This window comes from Syngnathoides biaculeatus, chromosome 8 (genome assembly GCF_019802595.1).
Source record: "Syngnathoides biaculeatus isolate LvHL_M chromosome 8, ASM1980259v1, whole genome shotgun sequence".
NCBI lineage: Eukaryota > Metazoa > Chordata > Actinopteri > Syngnathiformes > Syngnathidae > Syngnathoides > Syngnathoides biaculeatus.
This window is the reverse complement of record NC_084647.1, coordinates 30,959,723-30,984,371: the sequence shown is the minus strand read 5'-3', so window position 1 is coordinate 30,984,371 and position 24,649 is coordinate 30,959,723. Positions and strand designations below refer to the sequence as shown.

The following is a 24,649-nucleotide window of genomic DNA, read 5'->3' as shown; positions in this document are numbered from 1 at the left end:
CTGGGCTTTTCCATGTTCTTAAAAGACAGTATGTGTTTGCAAACTTGACCTCAAAGAAAATAATTGATAAAAAATAATTTTGATGACCTTGACTGACCTGGAACAGGAGAGGGTTAGTCTGATTTTACTTACTTTTAGTACAAAATGGATGGATATTTATATATACAGTGAAGAAAATAAGTATTTGAACACCCTGCTATATTGCAAGTTCTCCCACTGAGAAATCATGGAGGTGTATGAAATTTTCATTGTACTTGCATATCCACTGAGAGAGAGATAATGTAAAAAGAAAAATCCAGAAATCACATTGTATGATTTTTTTATGATTTGCTTGTGTGATAAAGCTGCAAATGAGAATTTGAACACCTGATTATCAGCTAGAATTCTGACCCTCAAAGACCTGTTAGTCCGCCTTCAAAAGTCCACCTCCACTCCATGTATTATCCTGAATCAGATGCACCTGTGTAAGGTCGCTAACTGCATAAAGACACCTGTGCACCCCATACAATCAGTAAGACTCAAACTTGTAACAAGGTCAAGACCAAAGATCTGTCCAAAAACACCAGAGACAAAATTGTACTACTCCACACGGCTGAAAAGGGCTACGAAGAAATTGCCAAACAGCTCAATGAAAAAAGCTCCACTGTTGGAGCAATCATTGGAAAATGGAAGAAGTTAAGTATGACGATCAATCTCAATCGGAGTGGAACCCCATGGAAGATATCACCTTGTGGGGTATCAATGATCATTAGAAAGGTGTTAGAGAAGACTGTGCCCAGGACTACATGGCAGGACTTGATCAATGGCCTGAAAAGAGCTGGCACCACAGTTTCCAAGGTGTCTGTAATACACTCGGACGTCATGGTTTGAAATCATGCATGGCATGGAATGTTTCCCTGCTGAAACCAGCACATGTCAAGGCCGGTTTTAAGATTGCCAATGACCATTTGGATGATACAGAGGAGTCATGGGAGAAGGTTTTGTGGTCAGATGAGACCAAAATGGAACTTTTGGTCATAATGCCACAAACCGTGTTTGGAGGAAGACGAATGGTGAGTTCCATCCCAAATAAACCATGCCTACTGTGAAGCTTGGGGGTGGGAGGATCATGATTTGGGGGTGTTTTTCTGCACATGGGACAGGACGAGTGCATTGTATGAAAGAGAGGATGACCGCGGCCATATATTGTGATATTTTGGGGAACAACCTCTTTCCCTCAGTCAGTGGATTGAAGATAGGTCGTGGATGAGTCTTTCAACATGACAATGACCCGAAGCACACAGCCAGGAAAACAAAGGAGTGTGTCTGTAAGAAGCATATCAAGGACACTGCGGTGCCCTAGCCAGTCTCCAGACCTAAACCCAAGGAGGAGGGAGGTGAAACTCCGTGTTTCTCAGCGACAACCCAGAAACCTGTTTGATCTTGAGAAGATCTGTGTGGAGGAGTGGGCCAAAATCTCTCCTGCAGTGTGTGCAAACCTGGTGAACAACTACAGGAAACGTTCGACCTCTGTAATTGAAAACAAAGGCTACTGTACTAAATATTAACATTGGTTTTCTCAGGTGTTCAAATACTTATTTGTAGCTGTATCACACAAATAAATCGTTAAAAAAAAATAATTCTAATTTCTGGATTTTTCTTTTTAGGTTATCTCTCTCACAGTGGACATGCACATACGATGAAAATTGCAGACCCGTCCATGATTTCTAAGTGGGAGAACTTGCAATAAAGCAGGGTGTTGCGGGACTGCTGGAGCATATCCTGGGTCTCTTTGGGCATGAGGTGGGGCACACCCTGAACAGGTTGCCAGCCAATCGAAGGGCACATGCAGACAGACAACAGTCGCACTCACAATCACACCTTGGGGCAATTTTGAGTGTCACATTAATGTTGCATATTTTTGGGACGTGTGACAAAACCGGCGTGCCCAGAGAAAATCCACACAGGCACGGTGAGAATATGCAAACTCCACAAAGGTGGGGCCTTATTAAACATCTGTTTGGAACATCTAACAGGTGAAGAGACTAATTTGGAACAGATGGCTGTCATGATTGGGTAGAAATCATGAAGCTCAGCTCAGTCATTCCCAAGCAAAGATGGGGGTTGGTTCACTTCTTTGTGAACAAGTTTGTGAGAAAATAGTCAAACAGTTTAAGGATAATGTTTTACATATTACAATTGCAAGAATTTTTTAGATTTCATCATCTACGGTCCACAATATTATCAAAAGTCTCATAGAATCTGGAGAAATCAATGCTTGTAAGCCGCAAGACCAAAAACCAACATTGACTGCCTGTGACCTTTGATCCCTTAGGCAGCACTGCATCAAAAAATACATGATTGTGTAAAGCAGGGGTTTTCAATGCGTCGATCGCGATTGACTGGTCAATCACGAGGCAGTCTTAGTCGATGGTGACGGCGTGCCGGGAAAAAAAAAAGACTGCCATATTTTTCTGACCTTTAGCTCACCGCACATGTGCAAACGACGACACCACAGGAAAACATGCTAGTCAGCGAGTTCCCCCCTATTTTAAGCCCTCGCTTAAGAAATCTTATCAAACATGAGTATGTATGCTGGAGTAAAGAAGACAAAAACATATCCCTTTCATATAGAATGTGAGGCGGACTTTTTTTTCACTATGTCATGCCTCATCTGCCAGTGTAGTGAAATGTGTCGCGGCATTTTCAAACTGTTTATGGAAAATACAACACCGACATTCCGCCGAAAAGCAAGCTGAGAATGAGAAAAGTCAACGAACTAAAATCCCAACTGGCCATACAGCAGTCAAGTTTCACACAATATAGTTCAACAGCAAAAGCCACCACCAGGAGTACAATTGCACGGCACTATGAAGCCTGATGTGTGGAAGGACATCGGAGATGATGAGTGTTTCTCACTGCAGTTGGATGAATCCACTGACCTGACTGACACAGCACAGGTGTGCATTTTCATTCGTGTGGTGTTTCGTGATCATCCACGTGAACTCAGGTAGTTACAAAAATGTTTATGGTTCACTATATTGTGTTGTGCAATACTGGATCATGCGGTTATGCAAGGCACACAAACATACATTTACTTATTAAGAATCCTCAATATACTTTAAAATAAATGTGTTTTGCATTTTTGTAGTGGGCAGATCTTTTGTCATTCTATTTCATTATTGGTCGTTCCAAAAAAAAAAAAAAAAAAAAAAAAAAAGACATCTTGTATAAACCGTCGATTCCTTCAAGTTCTTGATAATTACAGTCTCACAGGAGTGTGTGGGAGACAAGCATCAACTCCATTATCAAAATAGGCCAGCAAAGGATGTAATTCTTCTGGCTTCTGGGGAAGCACGACCTGTCACAAGAGCTGCTGAGACAGTTCTACACAGCTGTCATCGAATCAGTACAATGTACCTCCATCACACTCTGGTTTGGTCCAGCCACAAAAAAGGACAAATTCTGATTGCAATGGAAACCCAAATCTGGTGAATGGATTGTTGGCACCACCCTATGCACCTTGAAGACTTGGATGCCACTCAAACTCGGACCAGAGCAGGCAAGATCCTTTTGGACCTGCCATAGCCTGGCCACCATCTCTTCCAGATCTTTCCGTCAAGCAGGCGCTACCGATCAGTGCAAATCAAAACGAGCAGGTATTCAAAATATTTTTTTCCCTCTTGCAATTAAATCATTAAATTCTTGATTAGCGAATCCACTATTTTCTGCCTTGCGCCGTTAACACATCCTCCTACCCTGATGGACCAATCAGTATTAGTCATAAATACTGTCAACTATTGTACGATTCGTCACTTTAAACTGCACCCTTTGCATAATTGTAATTGCACTGGTCTATGTCACTGAAACGTGAATGGGTCAGGCATGCTGTAAAAGCTTAAAATAATGTGGGGCGTTGACGTACTCTAACTGCTCTAAATCTGCATTTTTGCACAACTGTGACTCTTATAAGGAATAGTTCCTGATTAATTGAATGTCTATTGTTCTTTGTTCTTTTTAGTTTGTTTGTTCTTTGCCTCCCCTCCTTGAGCCATCACCTTATCGTGCTGGAGGGGTTTGTGATTTTTGTTTATGATCCTAGGAGCTAAGTTGTCTAGGGCTTCATGCCCCTGGTAGGGTCACCCATGGCAAAACAGGTCCTAGCTGAGGGACCAGACAAAGTACGACTCCAAAACCCCAATGATGACTACAAAAATTGAAACTTGGTTTCCATTCACAGATGTGGGTGAGCCAGGCCTGGAGGAGACGCTCCAAGGTGAGCGCCTGGTGGCCAGGCCTGCAACTATGGGGCTCGGCCGGACACAGCCCGAAAGGGTAACATGGGTCCTCCTTCCCATGGGCTCACCACTTGTGAGAGGGGTCATAGGGGTCGGGTGAAAATGTGAGCTGGGCAGTGGCCAAAGGCGGGGACCTTGGTGATCCGATCCCTGGCTACAGAAAGTAGCTCTAGGGACATAGAATGTCACCTCTTTGGCAGGGAAGGAGCCCGAGTTGGTGCGTGAGGTGGAGAAGTTCTGCCAAGATATAGTCGGACTCGCCTCTATGCAGCGCTTGGGCTCTGGCACCACTCCTCTTGAGAGGGGTTGGACTCTGTTCCACTCTGGAGTTGCCCAATGGAAGAGACACCGAGCAGGTGTGGGTATACTTACTGCCCCCCGGTTTGGTGCCTGTACGTTGGGGTTTACCCCGGTGGATGAGAGGGTAGACTCCCTCCGCCTGCAGGTAGGGGGATGGGTCCTGACTGTTGTTTGTGCTTATGCAATAAACAGCAGTGTAGAGTACCCATCCTTTTTGGAGACCTTAGAGGGAGTCCTGGAGAGCTCCCCCTCTGGCAACTCCATCATTCTGCTGGGGGACTTCAATACTCACGAGACCTGGAAGGGCGTGATTGGGAAGAACGGCCCCCCTGATCAGAATTTGAGTGGTGTTCTATTACTGGACCTCTGTGCTCATCACGGATTGTCCATAACAAACACAATGTTCAGGCATAAGAGTGGGACCAGGACACCCTGGGTCGATGATCAACTTTGTGGTCGTGTCATCGGACTTGTGACCTATCAGGCATTTCTGACCCGTGGTACTCCGGAGGCAGCTGATAGGTATCGGGTGGCCAAGCGGAATGCAGCTTTGGTGGTTGCTGAGGCAAAAACCCGGGCGTGGGAGGAGTTCGGTGAGGCCATGGATAACGACTTTGAGGAAATTCTGGTCCATTGTCCGGTGTCTCAGGAGGGGGAAGCAGTGCACCGTCAACACTGTGTATAGTGGGCATGGGGCACTGCTGACCTCAACTCGGGATGTTGTGAGTTGGTGGGGAGAATAATTTGAAGACCTCCTCAATTCCACCACCAAGCCTTCCAACTAGGAAGCTGAGTCTGGGTGCTCTGAGGCAGGCCCGTCTATCTCTGGGGTTGAGGTCACCGATGTGGTTAAAAAGCTCCTTGGTGGCAGGGCCCCGGGGGTAGATGAGATTCGCCCGGAGTTCCTAAAGGCTCTGGATGTTGTGGGGGCTATCCTGGTTGACATGCATCCGCAACATCGCGTGAACATTGGGGACAGTGCCTCTGGATTGGCAGACTGGGGTGGTGGTCTCCCTTTTAAAGAAGGGTGACCGGAGGGTGTGTTCCAACTAGAGAGGGATCACACTCCTCAGCCTTCCTGGTAAGGTCTACTCAGGGGTACTGGAGAGGAGCGTCCGTCGGGAGGAGCAATGTTGTTTTCGTCCTGGCGGTGGAACAGAGGACCAGCTCTACACCCTCAGCAGGGTCCTCGAGGGTGCATGGGAGTTCGCCCAACCAGTCTACATGTGTTCTGTGGACTTGGAGAAGGCAATCGACTGTGTCCTTTGGGAGTATGGGGTACCAAACCCCTTGATACGAGCTGTTCGGTCCCTGTACGACTGCTGACAGAGTTTGGTCCGCATTGCCGGAAATAAGTCTGACTTGTTTCCAGTGAGAGTTGGACTCTGCCAAGGCTGCCCTTTGTCACAGATTTTGTTCCTAACTTTCATGGACTTAGAATGTGTCCAGTTTAGTGACCTCAGCATCACATCTCTGCTCTTTGCGAATGACGTGGTTCTGCTGGTTTCATCAAGCCGTGATCTCGTGCTCTCACTGGAGCAATTCGCAGCCAAGTGTGAAGTGGCTGCGATGAGAATCAGCACCTCCGAATCCGAGACTATGGTCCTCAGTCGGAAAAGGGTGGCCTGCCCTCTCCAGGACGGGGATGAGATCCTTCCCCAAGTGGAGGAATTCGAGTATCTTGGGATCTTGTTCACAAGTGAGGGAAGAATGGAGCGGGAGATCGATAGACGGATCGGTGCAGCGTCTGCTGTGATGGGGACTTTGTATCAGTCCGTTGTGGTAAAGAGGGAGCTAAGTCGAAAGGCAAAGCTCTCAATTTACCACTTGATCTATGTTCCTACCCTCACTTATGGGCACGAGCTGTTGGTCGTGACCGAAAGAACACGATCCCGGATACAAGCGACCAAAATGAGTTTCCTCTGCAGGGTGTCCGGGCTCTCCCTTAGAGAAAGGGTGAGAAGCTCGGTCATCCAGGAGGGGCTCAGTATCGAGCCGCTACTCCTCCGCATTGAGAGGAGCCAGATGAGGTAGCTGGGGCATCTGATTCAGATGCATCCCGGACGCCTACCTGGTGAGGTGTTCCGGCCATGTCCCACTGGAAAGAAACCCTGACGATGACCCAGGACACAGTAGAGACACTATGTCTCTTGGCTGGCTTGGGAACGCCTTGGGATCCCTCCGGAAGAGGTGGAAGACGTGACTGGGGAAAGAGAAGTCTGGGTATCCCTGCTGAAGCTACTTCCCCTGTGACCCGACCTGGAAAAGTGGAAGATAATGGATGGATGGATGGATGGATGTTCTTCATCTCCGTACTCAACATGAATGTCGCGCCAGGGCTGGACCGACTGCCGGAGACAAATTCCTTGTGTGTTGTTATATATTTGACTATTAAAGCTGATTCTAAATCTGATGTAGCGATGAAAAAATACACGGAAAATGTGGATTTATCTAGTCATATTGGACTCACTACAGTAAGACAGATGGATGCAAAGTGGAAAAGTGTTCTGTTGTCCAACGAGTCATATTGGACTCACTACTGTAAGACGGATGGATGCAAAGTGGAAGAGTGTTCTGTTGTCCAACGAGTCCACATTTCAAATTGTTTTTGGAAAAGCCTAAGAGTAAAAGAACCATCCGGAATGATATGGATGTTAAGTTCAAAAGCAAGCATCTGCGATTGTATGGGACAGTGTTAGTGCCCAAGACATGGGTAACCATCAGTAAATGCACTAGTAATGCTGAAATGTACATACAGGTTTTGTAGAAACCTGCTGCTAACAAGGCAACATCTTTTTCATGGACACCAATGTTTATTTTACAATAACAATGCCAGACCACATTCTGCATGTCTTACAACAGCGTGGCTTCATGGTAAAAGAGTGCAGGTACTACACTGCCCAACCTGGAGTCCAGAACTGTCTCCCATTGAAAACGTGTGGTGAGTTATAAAGCGAAAAATACGACAACGGAGACCCTAGATTGATGAACAGCTGAGGCTGTACATAAAGCAAGAATGGAAAAGAAATCCACCTACAAAAGTTTCAACAATTAGCGTTCTCCAAATATTTATTGAATGTTGTTAAAAGAAAAGATGATGTAACAAAGTAGTAACATGACCCTGTCCCAGTTTATTTTGGAACATGTAGCAGCCATTTAATTCTAAGTTTGTGATTATTTGCGAAAAACAATGAAGTTTATTACTTTGAACATTAGATATCTAATCTTTATAGAGTATCTAATTGAATATAAATTGAACAGGATTTGTAAATCATTGGATTCTGGTTTTATTTGTTTCAAACAATATCCCAACTTCTTTGGAATCGGGGTTGTATTTCTCTCTCAAATATACAGTGTTGTGAAAGTATTTGGCCCCCTTGAACTTTTATACCTTTCGTCACATTTCAGGCTTCAAACATAAGGATATAAAATTCAATTTTTTTGTCAAGAATCAACAAGTGGGACACAATCGTGAAGTGGAACGAAATTTATTGGATATTTTAAACTTTTTTAACAAATAAAAACCTGAAAAGTGGGGCGTGCAATATTATTCGGCCCCCTTGCATTAATACTTTGTAGTGCCACTTTTTCCTGCAATTACAGCTGCATGTCGCTTGGGGTATGTCTCTATCAGTTTTGCACATTGAGAGGCTGAAATTCTTGCCCATTCTACCTTGCAAAATAGCACGACCTCAGTGAGATTGAATGGAGAGCGTTTGTGAACAGCAGTCTTCAGCCCTGCCCACAGATTCACGGTTGGATCAGTCTTCTCCCTGTTTGAGGTGAAAGTTTAGACGGACGGCCGACTTTCTTGGTAGATTTGCAGTGGTCTGATATTCCTTCCATTTCCATATGAGTGCTTGGACAGTGCTCCTTGAGATGTTGAAAGCTTGGGAAATTTTTGTATCCAAAAACGGCTTTAAACTTCTCCACAACAGGATCTCGCACTTGCCTGCTGTGTTCCTTGGTCTTCATGATGCTCTCTGCACTTTAAACACAACCCTGAAACTAACACAGAGCAGGTGCATTTATACGGAGACTTGATTACACACAGGTGGAATTTATCATCATCGGTCAACATTGGATCATTCATAGATCCTTACTGAACTTCTGGAGTGAGTTTGCTGCACTGAAAGTAAAGGGGCTGAATAATATTGCATGCCCCACTTTCCATTTTCTTCACCGCTTATCCTCACGAGGGTCGCAGGGAGTGCTGTAGCCTATCCCAGCTGTCAACGGGCAGGAGGTGGGGTACACCCTGAACTGGTTGCCAGCCAATTGCAGGGCACATTGAGACAAACAGCCGCACTCACAACCACACCTCGGGACAATTTAGAGTATCCAATTAATGTTGCATGTTTTTGGAATGTGGGGGGAAACCGGAGTGCCCGGAGGAAACCCACACAGTATGCTCAAAATCTGGAAAGACCATTATTCTCACTGCATACATACTCATAAGCTGATTGTTTATAAGAAAGTCAATGACCTTTTACACACTGTCACAACAGTCTTTGTTAACCATCCATTCATCCATTTTCTTTTGCCACTTGTCCTCACGAGGGTCATGGGGAGTTGTTGTTTCTTTCGGCTTGTCCCTTTCGGGGTCGCCACAGCGTGTCATCTCAGATGAACACACATATATGTTTGGCACAATTTTTACGCCGGATGCCCTTCCTGACGCAACCCTTCTCAGGAAGTGGAGGCCCCAGTATGATACGAACCCACAACCCCTGGTTGACCAAACCAGTGCTCTAACCACTGAGCTACGGGGGCTCACAAAAAAGTGCTGGAGCCTATATCAGCTGGAGCCTATATCAGCTGTCAACAGGCAGGAAGCAGGGGACTCCCTGAACTGGTTGCCAGCCAATCGCATGGCACATGGAGACAAACAGCCGCACTCACAATCACACCTAAGGGCAATTTAGAGTGTCCAATTAATGTAGCATGTTTTTGGGATGTGGGAGGAAACCGGAGTGCCCGGAGGAAACCCACACAGGCAAGGGGAGAACATGGCAGGCAGGTCTGGGATTGAACCCGGGACCTCAGAACTGTGAGGCCAACGCTTTGCCATCAGACCACCGTGCCCCCAAAAGTATAAAATATCCGATACATTTTGTTCCACTTCACGATTGTGTCCCACTTGTTTCTGATTCTTGACAAAAAATGAAATGTTATGTCTTTATGTTTGAAGCCTGAAATGTCTCGAAAGGTTGAAAAGTTCAAGGAGGCCGAATACTTTCGTATTTACACACACACAAACAAACATACACTGTGCCTTTTTTTTTTTTTTTTACTTACCACCTGAAGTTTGACCTGGATACACAAACTCTTTTTCTTGACAGCAGCTACACCCGTAGTGAAGGTCTTCCTCATACTGGTGGCCCGTCGCATGGCTAATTGTGAGCTTCCTTCCAGACCAGCAATGGAGCCTGACAACACTGTTGACCCGCTCGCTCGGCCCACAAACAACCCACTGATGTTTTTCCTTTAAAAGTATGTGAAAAATTTGAGTTATTTGAAAGGTGAATTTTATAAATAATCATAACAAAGACAGTCACATGGTTCATAAAATCTTTTTAGATAGTTTGCTGACAATGTTGTGGGTTGTTAGTCTATGTTAGCACAAAATAATCTGATTTATCCCTCTGCAGCAGTGATATAAACTAAATTTCAAAATGACTTACTTTTGGGAGTCTTGCAGGAGGATGGCTGCATTCAGGGCAGCAGGGTTGTGCTTGGCACGGCTAAGCCAGCCCTGGGTGTTGTACTCCACCCAGTCTGTCCCATGACTGTGGCCCAGCAGAAAGAAGTGTGGCTTCTCTCCTCGAAGTAGCAGATTGGCTCCTGAAATGTCAGTGTCTTCATTACCCATTGTTGTTATCATTACTGGATGTGAGAATATTGTGAATTGTTTGGTCCACTGAATTTCATATGATTTGCAGTGTGTATGGATTTGGCAGATGATTGTATGTTGGCGCGTTCATGAATAGTTAAGTCCACATGGAATTTAAAAATACTGTACTGGCAATTCTGAGACTAGCGTGATTTGTCTGTAGTCTATCCTATCACTGTGTAACTTTGATTTTCTGGACCTTTTACAGTGAGCCATAGTTACACAAAAGGCACTCACCTTTCTGTTCTTCCTGTGCAGAGCCATAGTACCCGAAGAGCCTCTCCAACATGGTCTCCTCTGAACCACTAGGATTCACTGCCTCTTCTTCCAACAGCCACAGAAGGCCACGGGCTTCATCATTTCTGGCCAGAGTCCGAATCTGAAATGTACATGGTTAGAAAATTTGGATTTTTCCCAAAATATTAAAAAACAAAAACAAAAAAAAACTTTCATACAAAGCACAGGAAAACAAACCTGAAAATAACCTTCTAAACATGAAATACTGTCCAGACTAGCTTATGAATTTCCTGAATATAAAGCCTTGAATGGTGATTTAAGACAAATTTTCTGACTAAACTAAACTATCAATAGAGGTACACTTTTTTTTTTTTTTAACGAAACAGTCGATGTGAAAGAAACCTTGTGCCATTATTTCATGGTAGTGTATCATACACCTGTTATATAATTTCAGGTAAAATATTGACAAAAAATGCATTACTGTCGGTGATGAGTCATAAATGTCTATGAATCAAAATGAACACAAACAGAAAACTGGAAAATCAATCGCTTTAATAAAAGTAAAGCTGACACGTCAGTGAAAATTAAGAGAAACTGTATTGTCGTGTTAAATCCTAATAATCAAAAGGATGAAGGGTAAGAATAGTGTTTATTTTTTTTTTAAGTTACACCACAGAAACGTCGATGGTTGCAATATTGTTTGTAATGTGAGTGAGTACATGCATACGAACATGTATTCTTCATCACAAAGAGTCAAGCCAGAATATACAGTGCCTTGTGAAAGTATTCGGCGCCCTTGAACATTTCAACCTTTCGCCACATTTCAGGCTCCAAACATAAGATATAAAATTCTATTTTTTTTGTCAAGAATCAACAAGTGGGACACAATCGTGAAGTGGAACGAAATTTATTGGATGTTTTAAACAAATATTAAACAAATTATTAACAAATAAAAACCTGAAAAGTGGGGCGTGCAATATTATCCAGCCCCCTTGCATTGATAATTTTAGCGCCCCCTTTTGCTGCAATTACAGCTCCAAGTCTCTTGGGGTATGTCTCTATCAGTTTTGCACATCGAGAGACTGAAATTCTTGCCCATTCTTCCTTGCAAAACAGCACAAGGTCAGTGAAGTTGGATGGAGAGCGTTTGTGAAGAGCTGTCTTCAGCTCTGCCCACAGATTCTTGTTTGGATTAAGGTCTGGACTTTGACTTGGCCATTCTAACATCTGGATACGTTTATTTGTGAACCATTCCACTGTCAGGGTTCATACTCAGTCTGACCCAAAAAATTTAAGGGCTTTTTGGGGCATTCTTGGGGGCTGACACGAAAAATTTAGGGCCGACACGGAAAAAATTTAGGGCCGACACGAAAAATTTGGGGCCATCCTGGGAAATCAAGAGTAAGGAAAAAAGACTCACTCGACGTTCTTGGTTCATCAAATGTTCCAGTACCTCAGTACCTGTGACAGGTACTGATCACCCGTCGCCCCTTGTGGTAGTTCTCATTGATATGACCATTGTCAATGTCTTCACATAAAATTCTACAGAAAAACAGATTCTAACTACAATTGCAACTATATACACAAATGTCTTCTACTGATGTCTGTCTCAGCACCCCTACTCTAACTCCTTGAGCCTACCCAGTGCCTCCTCTATTTGTTGCTGCAGTGACTTTCTTCTCCTTTGCTCTGCCTCTGAGTGCATTGGCCTTGGTGATAAACTGCAGATTCCTCTTTTCTTCTGCCTTCTCACACAGTCAGCCTTCTCAATAAGCGTAGATATGTCAGTCTCTATTCTGGCTTTTTTAGCTTTGAGGCAGTAGAGATGAAAAGTGGGCAGCGATGCCAAATGTAGCCAGGTACAAAGTCTTCCTTTCCCCACAGTGGTAGTTTTTCGCAATGTCACTGTCTGGGAACATGACTGCAAACACTTTCAAATTATTTTCACAAGATTTGTAACTGTAATGGCTGCAGATCACTTTTAAAGTCCACACGATCTCTGCCTTTAACGAGTCAGTCTTCGTGTATTGAATTACTTTCATAAAGCCTGATTTCTGCCTGGATAACTGCAGGTGCGCATGCACTGCCAGGATCACTGCCTGAAGTTGATGCTTCATTATCTTGATATTTTAGAAACAAATTCATACCAACGGAAGATGAGAGTCTTCGCCAAATCAGCGTGTCTCCTGTTTTTCCGGTGCGACTCCAGCGCTTTGACGCCCATCTTTTCAAGATGGTAACTCTGCTTGCACCGATGGCAGTAAAAGGTGCCGATCTTTTGGATCTCGACGAAGCCAGGTCCCAAACTCCTTACTTTCAACCCAAGCATCTTGAAAAATGCACTTCCGTATGATACAAGTTGGATCGCTGAAAGAACTACGCTACGTTGTAACGAAGATGAAGTGAAATGCCTACTCACGGAAACAAACAGTGGAATATCAACAAGATGGCGACTAGTTGTCAACACGGTGACTTCCATTGACAATTTCCGGCTGTTTTGGACGCCAGACGGATCGCTATTTTTTTTTAAATAAAAGATTCCTTTTTTTTTTTTTTTTAGGGAGAATTTTGGCGGTAGAGGTCCTCCCTTTGATTTTTTTAATTTAAGGCCTTTTTAGGGGCTTGACCAGTTTTCGCAGATTTTTAAGGACTTTTAGGAGCCCCTAAATGCACCTTTGAAAATTTAGGGGTTTTTAGGGACTTTTAGGGCCGCGTGCAAACCCTGATTGTAGATTTGGCTTTATGTTTTGGATCCTTGTCCTGTTGGAAGATAAATCTCCATCCTATTCTCTGGTCTTTTGTAGACTCCAACAGGTTTTCTTCCAGAATGGTCCGGAATTTGGCTCCATTTAGCTTCCCATCAATTTTAACCATCTTCCCTGTCCCTGGTGAGGAAAAACAGGCCCAAATCATGAGGCTGCCACCACCATGTTTGACAGTGGGGATGGTCTGATCAGGGTGATGAGCTGTGTTGCTTTTCGCCAAACATATCGTTGTGAACTGTGACCAAAATGTTCGATTTTGGTTTTATCTGACCAGAGCACCTTCTTCCACATGTTTGGTGTGTCTCCCAGGTGGCTGGTGGCAAACTTCAAACAAGATTTTTTATGGATATCTTTGAGAAATGGCTTTCTTCTTGCCACTCTTCCATGAGTGAGTTTCTTTCGACTTGTCCCTTTCGGGGTCGCCACAGCGCGTCATCTCAGATGAACGCACATATGTTTGGCACAATTTTTACGCCGGATGCCCTTCCTGACGCAACCCCTCTCAGGGAGTGGAGGCCCCAGTGGGATACAAACCCACAACCCCTGGTTTACCAAACCAGTGCTCTAACCACTGAGCTACGGGGCCTCTCTTGCCACTCTTCCATAAAGGGCAGATTTTTGCAGTGTACGAGTGAATGTGGTCCGATGGATAGACTCTCCAACCACAGCTGTAGATCTCTGCAGTTCATCCAGAGTGATCATGGGCCTCTTGGCTCCATCTCTGATCAGTCTTCTCCTTGTTCGAGGTGAAGGTTTAGAGGGACAGCTGGGTCTTGGTAGATTTGCAGTGGTCTGATACGCCTTTCATTTCAAGATGATTGCTTGCACAGTGCTCCTTGAGATGTTTAAAGCTTGGGAAATCCTTTTGTATTCAACCTAACCTTCTCCACAACAGGATCTCGCACTTGCCTGGTGTGTTCCTTGGTCTTCGTGATGATCTCTGCGCTTTAAACAGAACCCTGAGACTGTCACAGAGCAGGTGCATTTATACAGAGACTTTATTACACACAGGTGGATTCTATTTATCATCATCAGTCAACATTGGATCATTCAGAGATCCTCACTGAACCTCTGGAGTGAGTTTGCTGCCCTGAAAGTAAAGGCGCCGAATAATATTGCAGGCCCCACTTTTCTGTTTTTTATTTTTTTAAAAAGTATAAAATTGCCAATAAAATTCATTCCACACACAATTGTGTCCCACTTCTTGTTGATTATTGATGTTTTTGTTTTTGTGTCTTTATGTTTGAAGCCTGAAATGTGGTGAAAGGTAGAAAAGTTCAAGGGGGGTGCGAATACTTTCAGAAGGCATGTATCTGAGAGCACAGAAGGAGCATGTCAAATTGGATGCACAATTACAAAAATGTGCAAAACTGTCTGTGAAGCACTGCACCGACATCAGTCACTTCAAGGAGCAATGCTTACTTATTGTTTATCAGTAAATGTAGCTTTAAAAAAAAATACACAGAGATTGTTGAAACCTGTCATGTAACTCACTCGCTAGAGTTTTGCGACGGCCAGAGTTGCAGACAGCTTTTCCAGCTTATAACCTCATTATGTGATGCAAAATCACCTAAACTAGAAAACAGGACATGCAATTTGTGTTTGCTTCTGAGGATGACCACCACAAACACTTCGGTCACATGACATAATGGAGCAAGATGGGGAGTGATCATTAATTGTGTGTGATATGAGTGGTCGACTGACGAAATCTTTATTCCGAGCACAATGCATATTTCTGTTTTTGCCAGTAATTTGAAAACACACAACTGAACCATCATCACTGGGTTTGAGAAGTGCTGAGAAGCGTTTTGGCAAATGTTACATTATGTATATGCTCAGTTAAATTTGAACATGCTTTCTTGCACTACTGAATGGAGAATTCTGTTTAAACTGTTAAACTTGTAATGTACATCTATTTGAACTTGTTTAAATAATAGCTGGAATTGGCAGCAGCACGTCCGCAACCCTAGTGAGGAGATGCGAAACGGAAAATGAATGAAAAAGATAATGGAAGCGAACATTTTTGTTATGATGATCTTTTTACTTTTGGCTCGTCACATTTGTAATACTACTGATTATATCATTATGCAATGTGTCATTTACATCAGGGATATACATATTATTGAAAATATAGTTTTAAGAGCAGTAATAAGCCACAAAGTACTCCGTCCATCCATTTTCTTTGCCGCTTATCCTAACAAGGGTCGCGGTGCATGCAGGAGCCTATACCAGCTGTCAAGGGGCAGGAGGCGGGGTACACCCTGAACTAGTTGCCAGCTAATTGCAGGGCACATCTAGACAAACAGTCACACGCGCAATCACACATAGGGGCAATTTAGAGTGTCTAATTAATGTTGCATATTTTTGGGATGTGGGAGGAAACCGGAGTGCCCGGAGAAAACCCATGCAGGCACGGGGAGAACATGCATACTCCACACAAGCAGGTTTGGGATCGAACCCGGGACCTCAGAACTGGGAGCCCAACGCTTTCCGGCTGAGCAAAAAGTAATGAAAAATGAGGCACCAATTCAACATGCATCGACCAGCATTGGGAACCAAATCAAATTGTAGTTCCACCCAAATTGTAATTTAATCTCATCATAAAATGGCAAGAGTCTCAACCATTTTACAAGGAAAGAATGGGAGAAAACCTCTTCATAATCAATCAAATCACACTTTTGATTCTTGTTTACAACAAATTCTAAAAGGAAATAAAGTACAGTTGACAAATTGAGCTATAATCAAAGACAGTCAGAGGAACGGGGTGAAGGAAATGGACTGACAGTGCACTCAAAAGATCGTTTGGCTGCTTTTGTTTATTTTAGGATTGAGATTTACCTAATATAATGCCATGCAGTTAAAAAAAAAAGTTGGTAAAGAGTCTTATCGTGTCTTTATGGAACATAAAAACTATGCCATTTGGATCATCTATTTCAGTAAGTGATAGTTAAGTGTATTAATTTGACTCCACTTACAACTGGATTTCAGCTCTTTGAAATTAAAGTTCCAGATGATATTTTGATGAAGATACTGTGTTGCAACAACTGTGTAGATGTGCAAACACCAAAGGCATGCAAAAGGTAAAAAAATGTGTTGGTCTGCACGTGCCAGGTGCCACCTGAACAAGAATACGAGGTGGATGTTGCAGGTCGAACGCCGATGAGACAAGAGTGGATGCCATGTGTTGGGCGCTGCTGGAACATGAGCACGTGGTGAAAGCCACAAGCCGAGCGTCACTGGAACAAAAACTAGGTGCTACAGCTGGTCAATCACTCTCCTCTCCTGAGCCTGGTCCACAAATACCGCAAACAAAGGCCAAATGAGGCCAAATGATTCATTGTTGAATTCCTCCGCTCCCATTGATCCTTGAAACGGAGGTGGAAGGCAGCAAATTTTTAGACCCACTCCGCTTGAAGGGCAGCAAATTTTTTATTGCGCTGGGCTTAAAGTTCCGTGTTTATCGGGTCAGACTCCATTGGGTCCATGTGTGGGCAGTTTGTTCTGTCATGAGCAAGCGACATGGGGTAGGACCCAAATCGTGGACTCTGAGGCGGGGACATGATTTTCGAAGGTAGTTTAATGCGGTGAGAGGTCACACACAGGTCAGCAGTCCAAAAAGGCAGATGCACAAAAAACACATGGCAAAAAGGCAAGGTCCAAAAATCATGAAACGAGGTCCGATGTCAACGAGGCAAAACTTGGAACAAAGGCAAAAATAAGACTTGACTAAATTGGCACAGAAACACTGCAAAGAAGGGAGATACACTAACAAAATGCTTGCATACTTACACAGGATACAGTTTCAAATAACGAACTGGCCACTGACCATGCAAAACACAAGGCTTACAGTGAAGAAAATAAGTATTTGAACGCCCTGCTATACTACAAGTTCTCCCACTTGGAAATCATGGAGGGGTTTCCACCCACTGCAGGAGGGATTTCGGCCCACTCCTCCACACAGATCTTCTCTAGATCAGACAGGTTTCTGGGTTGTCACTGAGAAACACTGAGTTTCAGCTCCCTCCAAAGATTTTCTATTGGGTTTGGGTCTGGAGACTGGCAAGGCCATGCCAGAACCTTGATATGCTTCTTACGGAGCCACTCCTAGGTTTTCCTGGCTGTGTGCTTCGGGTCATTGTCATGTTGAAAGACCCAGCCACGACCCATCTTCAATGGTATGACTGAGGGAAAGAGGTTGTTCCCCAAAATCTCACAATACATGGCCGCGGTCATCCTCTCTTTAATGCAGTGCAGTCGCCCTGTCCCATGTGCAGAAAAACACCCCCAAAGAATGATGCTACCACCCCCATGCTTCACAGTAGGGATGGTGTTATGGTTATTTGGGATGGAACTCACCATTCGTCTTCCTCCAAACACGGTTCGTGGAATTATGACCAAAAAGTTCAATTTTGGTCTCATCTGATCACAAAATTTGCTCCTATGATTCCGGTCTATCATCTACATTGTCAGTGGCAAACTTAAGACGGGCCTTGACATGTGCTGGTTTAAGCAGGGGAATCTTCTGTGCCATGCATGATTTCAAACCATGACGTCTTCGTGTATTACCAACAATCACCTTGGAAACGGTGGTCCCACCTCTTTTCAGGTCATTGACCAAGTCCTGTTGTGGAGTCCTGAGCTGATTCCTCACCTTTCTAAGGATAATTGAGACCCCACGAGGTGATATCTTGCATGGGGCTCCACTCTGATTGAGTTTGACCGTCATGTTTAGCTTCTTCCATTTTCTCATGATTGCTCCAACAGTGGACCTCTTTTCACCAAGCTGCTTGGCAATTTCTCCGCCGTGCTTTCCTGCCATGTGCAGTTGTACAATTTTGTTTCTCGTGTCTTTGGACAGCTCTTTGGTCTTGGCCATGTTACAAGTTCGAATCTTACTGATTCTATAAGGTGGACAGGTGTCTTTATGCAGCTAACGACCTCACACAGGTGCATCTGATACAGGATAATACATGGAGTGGAGGTGGACTTTTAAAGGCGGACTAACAGGTCTTTGAGGGTCAGAATTCTAGCTGATAGATAGGTGTTCAAATACTTATTTGCAGCTGTATCACACAAATAAATCGTTAAAAAAAAATCATACATTGTGATTTCTGGATTTTTCTTTTTAGATCATCTCTCTCACAGTGGACATGCACCTACGATGAAAAATTCAGACCCCTCCATGAGTTCTAAGTGGGAGATCTTGCAATATACCAGGGTGTTCAAATACTTATTTTCTTCACTGTATTTGCCTGTCCTCATTAGCGTCAATGAGGCGCAGGTGAGGAGCTTCTGCTGGAAGCAGCTGCGCACAGGGCAGTGGCCTGGCCACGTCCCTGACGGCACCCATACCAAATGGTCCCTCACAGAGGTGGTGAGTCCATATGAAGGGGGACCCATGTTCCACTTTTGGGCAGTGCCCGGCCGGGCCCCATGGGTGCAGGACTAGCCACCACGCACTCAATTTCAAGCCCCACTTCCAGGCCTGGCTCCAGAGGGGGGTCCCGGTGACCCGCGACCGGGCAAGCAAACCTCAATCCAGTTAAATCTTTCATCATAGGAGTCTCAAAGCTGTGCTTTGTCTGGTCCCTCACCTAGAGCCCGTTTGTCATGGGTGACCCAAGCAGGGCCGTGAAGCCCCGACAACTTAGCTCCTAGCATCAGTGGAACACACAAACCCCATCACTACATTAGGGTAACAACTTCCAGGAGGGGAGCATGAATATCATCCATCCATTTTCTGAGCCACTTATCCTCACGAGGGTTGTGGGAATGCTGGACCCTAGGCCAGCTGTCATCGGGGAGGAAGCGGGGTACACTCTGAACTGGTTGCCAGTCAATTGCAGGCATGAAGATCAATTGAAAATGAAATAATTACAAAATAAAATGCAAATTCTGATGTTGGTATGTGTGGGTATTTGTATATGCACAGTCAAAACTACAGCTACAATTTACTGCACATACTTTCTCAAGTTATAAGTGAGTTGAAATATCCATGTTTGGCCAGACAGTACTAGACAAATAATAAATGAAAGTTGTTGTTTTTGTTCATCTACCTGTAAACATGGTGAGTTCCACACTGTTGCCTTCATGATAACGACGACCTTGCAAAAATGGTCGCCACATAGGCATCTCAATCAGCCGGGTTGGCTTTTCTATTTAGAGTAGTTTTTAAAACCTACATTATGCCTGGGAAGCCTTTCAAAGATGCTGTGCGAGGTCATGACTGAATTGGATTGGCGCAAAGAGGAGGTCTAATTACTAGTCTTGTTCACGAAATAGTTGATAAATGAGCAATAATTGATTAATATAAGTAGCGACTGACATTTAGATGTTTGTAATGGAGTAAAAGTACAGTTACTCATTAACAGCAGAAGCGACAGAAGTGTTTTTCTTTCTTCATCTCCTATGATTCATCCACAGCTGGGTTCAAGTGCACAGACGGAACCTCAGGCCAATCCGCCAGCATATTGATCCGCGGTGGAGTAATATACACAATTACATCTGTGTGTGGATGGTGGATGTGTGGAATGTATCTAGCTTCCAGCGCTGAAAGACTATGAAACGACCCAATGATGGCAACAGAGAGATCCCCCTCCCTCCACACATACAAACACAAACGCACGCAAAGACTATGAAACGACTTGACGATGGCGACAGTGAAATCACCTTCCCTCACACACACACGCACAAACACAGGCAGACAGAAAAATTCATCAGATTTGTATGACTCACAGAAATGACCTATTTTGAGTTAAAATCTGTGGATTTCATTAAAAGGTGACTGATTTCCATGTTATATATTGGAGTCAAAATGTTTTATTGACAAACAGTTACATCTCTGTTTTTGTGCCAGACATTACTACTGAGAACATGATTTGCAAGTTGTGATCTGGTTTTTATATTTATATGTAAATTATATGAAAACTCTGTGAAAACAAATGAGTAATTACTGCATTCATAGGGTGAATAACACATCGTGTTGATCGTTAATTTTCATTAGCAAATAGACAGAGGAACTACTCTGAAAGGGAACAGTGACATTTAATATGTTACCATAAATGGATTCACCTGACCCAAATAACATCAAGAATTAGATTTATTGGAAATAGTTTTTGAAATAGAAAGATGTTCTATTTCAAGAGCAGCATTGCGGTGACATCAGAATAGTCCTCTAATAGTTGAGGGGCTGGCGGATTAAATTCCGTATGCTATTTAGGCGAATGTGTACTGGGGAAAATGGAAGCTCTGATAAATGCTTTGTGTCCTGAACCTTGGGATATAGGACAAAATAAATACAGTGACGTGGATAAAACAACAGCGAGGGACAATGCTTTCTTTTGCAAAATAAAAGATACCGTTTGTCTTTCCGAAGTTGGTGAAAAGCGGTCTAATTCTCCTGCAGGAAAATTTTTCCGTTTACTTGCTGTTAGGCTAGTACGGCGGAACTTCCAAATCTGGCCATGGTGGACCCAGCCACCCAAGTCGTTGCTGCTGTGTCATGCAATCCTTTCAAAGTGAGCAAATGAATTGTTAAAGGATCTTTATTGACAGGCACAATGTATCCATTCTAATTCTGGGCATACCTTTCCTGGAAGATACTAAATGCCTTAACATGGTTATTTGCAATCTCAGTGTTCATTTAGTTGGTTTGTTCTGATGGTTTAATTTGCTTGAATTTCTTGTTAAAAAAAATGCTTTTTGCACATCTGAGAGAATCTTTCAATCTGAAAGGGCCTTGCATGTAAATTTAGTGAGAAGAGAATGACCTGACTGACTTTTAGACACAAAGTTGAGAAATCTGCTTACCAGAGCTTGAGTTGACGCTTGGTCGATAGCTGCTACAGACACTGAAGGACTGGACTCTATGTCATCTAATACAAGTTCTATGTTTTCCTAAATGGAGGAGGGGACATAGTGATGGGTTAGTCATCTATACTGCAAGCAATAATCAACATTTAGACGGTTGTAGTTTAGTCTTTACTTGATTTGGTTGAATTTATCTGATCATTGAAAGTGTCCAACTTGAAAATATGTAATTTGATATGTTAGAAAGAACGAAAAATGAAACAGGAGACAACTAAGCCAGGCATTTGTTTGTCCTCTTACAACCACAGTTTAGTTTTGTATATGATGGACCAACAGCACCTCCTTGTATTGCTCTATCTCTTGGACAAAGGTCCGTTCATGGAACAAGGTCTGCAGCCTTTCCTGTGTGTAGTTATGACAAAGCTCCTCAAATGTTGCTCCTCGCTGTTGGTAAACAAGATTAGGGTTTTGGAAACCTGGAGTGTCCACAATAAGAAGGGAGCACAAAGAATGTTGACTGGATTTCAGAGCTCTGCAAACAGATAGAACATGGATGGCACCTTGAGGATCTGAATTATATTAAACATCAAAATGACAAAAAGCTCAAGTAAATCCAGTATCTAATTATACTGTTGGGTTGAGTACAGGCTAAGACTACATTTACCACTGTTGTGCTATTAGAAAAACAGATGCAATCAAAATTTGATTTGACTTAAGACCTGATGAATGGTTTCCCTTGTTCAGACCAAAACAACTACGGTACAATAAATACAGGGAGTATAATTATGTAAAATAGATTCTTGTTCACACATTCTAAATAGTTTTGGGGAGTGCACAGTATGCTCAAAATCTGGAAAGACCATTATTCTCACTGCATACATACTCATAAGCTGATTGTTTATAAGAAAGTCAATGACCTTTTACACACTGTCACAACAGTCTTTGTTAACCATCCATTCATCCATTTTCTTTTGCCACTTGTCCTCACGAGGGTCATGGGGAGTTGTTGTTTCTTTCGGCTTGTCCCTTTCGGGGTCGCCACAGCGTGTCATCTCAGATGAACGCACATATATGTTTGGCACAATTTTTACGCCGGATGCCCTTCCTGACGCAACCCTTCTCAGGAAGTGGAGGCCCCAGTATGATACGAACCCACAACCCCTGGTTGACCAAACCAGTGCTCTAACCACTGAGCTACAGGGGCTCACAAAAAAGTGCTGGAGCCTATATCAGCTGGAGCCTATATCAGCTGTCAACAGGCAGGAAGCAGGGGACTCCCTGAACTGGTTGCCAGCCAATCGCATGGCACATGGAGACAAACAGCCGCACTCACAATCACACCTAAGGGCAATTTAGAGTGTCCAATTAATGTAGCATGTTTTTGGGATGTGGGAGGAAACTGGAGTGCCCGGAGGAAACCCACACAGGCAAGGAGAGAACATGCAAAGTCCACACAGGCAGGTCTGGGACGTCAGAACTCTGAGCCCAACGCTTTCCAGCTGAGTCACCATGCTGCCCTTTGATAAGTACTAAAGCACAAAAAATTTTAATCTTTCTACATATATATTTTACTTTTACACGATTAGGATTTTGGGGCCGATCACCAATCAGCGAGGGATAAAAAATGATAAACGATCACTGAGACAATCACAAGATGGAGCAATGAGTCGATTTAAATTACCTGTTAATTTACTGTATATACTTGTGTACATAATTGTTCATAAAATATACAATAAATAATGCATCTATGTTCATCTATTAAATGCAAATGTGGCATAGTGAAAGATAGAACAAAGTACTGTGGTACCACTACTTACGAAATTAATCCATTACGGAAGTCATTTCGTAAAGTGAATGTTCCATATATAGAAGCGCATTTTACATGTAAATAACCTAATCCAGTCCAAGACCCTCCAACCACACACTGCCAAAAATAAGCATTCAAAGTACATGAAGAATAATGAAAATTATGTTCCTTTACCTTTGACATTGGGCGACTATACGAAGAGAAGGGTGAGTGACAAGCGATGGAGTTTGTCAGATGAGAGAAAACATATATACGGATGTATGCACACACACCACTTAATTCCACTAATTTCTTGGGGCCCATGGTGAAAAACTGGCAACCCCGCCAAAAAAATATTATAAAAAAATTAAACTTTTCCAATGTGTGTAGCGTGATTTGGTGTCAGTCGAGTCTCCCAGGGAAACTCAAAGCATCATGGGTAAAGACTGACATCACGCCTAGCCAATGGGATGCCAGGAAGATGTTACGGTGATCGTCAATGGAAGAGCAGCTCTATTGTGCCACATAAACAAAGATACAGGATGTTAACATTCGGTGGAATTTGGGGGCTGCAAATCCAGCGCCAATGTTTTACTTTCGTATGCTGAATTTCCTTTGGAACTAGAGACAATATTTTTCCACGGAGACATTTCTTCACCCAGGCATGTGATTTGACTGAATGAAAAAAGACTGAAAAATAGCCGGGGGTCTGGGGGCTGCAAGCATGATCAAAGGATGATCACCAATTTTAATGTGCAAGTTTTATAAATTGTATTATGAATTAAATACAGTGAAGAAAATAAGTATTTGAACACCCAGGTATATTGCAAGTTCTCCCACTTAGAAATCATAGAGGGTCTGAAATTTTCATCGTAGGTGCATGTCCACTGTGAGGGAGATAATCTATAAAGAAAAATCCAGAAATCACTATGCATGATTTTTTTAACGATTTATTTGTGTGCTACAGCTGCACATAAATATTTGGACACCTGAAAGAAAACAATGTTAATATTTGCTACAGTAGCCTTTGTTTGCAATTACAGAGGTCAAATGTTTCATTTCATTGTTCACCAGGTTTTCACACATTGCAGGAGGGATTTTGGCCCACTCCTCCACACAGATCTTCTCTAGATCTTCTCTAGATCAGACAGGTTTCTGCGTTGTCGCTGAGAAACACTGAGTTTCAGCTCCCTCAAAAGATTTTCTATTGAGTATAGGTCCAGAGACTGACTAGGCCACGCCAGAACCTTTATATGCTTCTTACGGAGCTACTCCTTCGTTTTTATGGCTGTGTGCTTCGGGTCATTGTCATGTGGAAAGACACAGCCACGACCCATCTTCAATGCTCTGACTGAGGGAAAGAGGTTGTTTCTCCAAAATCTCACAATACATGGCCACGGTCATCCTCTCCTTAATACAGTGCAGTCTTCCTGTCCCATGTGCAGAAAAACACCCCCAAAGCATGATGCTACCACCCCCATGCTTCACAGTAGGGATGATGTTCTTGGGATGGAACTCATCATTCTTCTTCTTCCAAACACAGTTGGTGGATTTATGACCAAAAAGTTCAACTTTGGTCTCA

The 24,649-nt window shown here is 43.3% G+C and overlaps 1 protein-coding gene across 7 annotated transcripts in view; it reads right to left on the bottom strand.

The window, feature by feature from the left end:
* Positions 1–24,649, bottom strand: part of myo18ab (myosin XVIIIA b) — a 243,461-nt gene that overhangs the window by 123,480 nt on the left and 95,332 nt on the right. For all 7 annotated transcript variants that reach the window (XM_061827954.1, XM_061827956.1, XM_061827957.1 and 4 more), the window contains 5 exons: positions 21,621–21,813; positions 21,282–21,368; positions 10,708–10,849; positions 10,262–10,421; positions 9,876–10,062 (listed from right to left, as the gene is read on the bottom strand). In XM_061827954.1, coding sequence (XP_061683938.1) covers positions 9,876–10,062; positions 10,262–10,421; positions 10,708–10,849; positions 21,282–21,368; positions 21,621–21,813 — 769 coding nt within the window. The remainder of the gene's footprint in view (positions 1–9,875; positions 10,063–10,261; positions 10,422–10,707; positions 10,850–21,281; positions 21,369–21,620; positions 21,814–24,649) is intronic.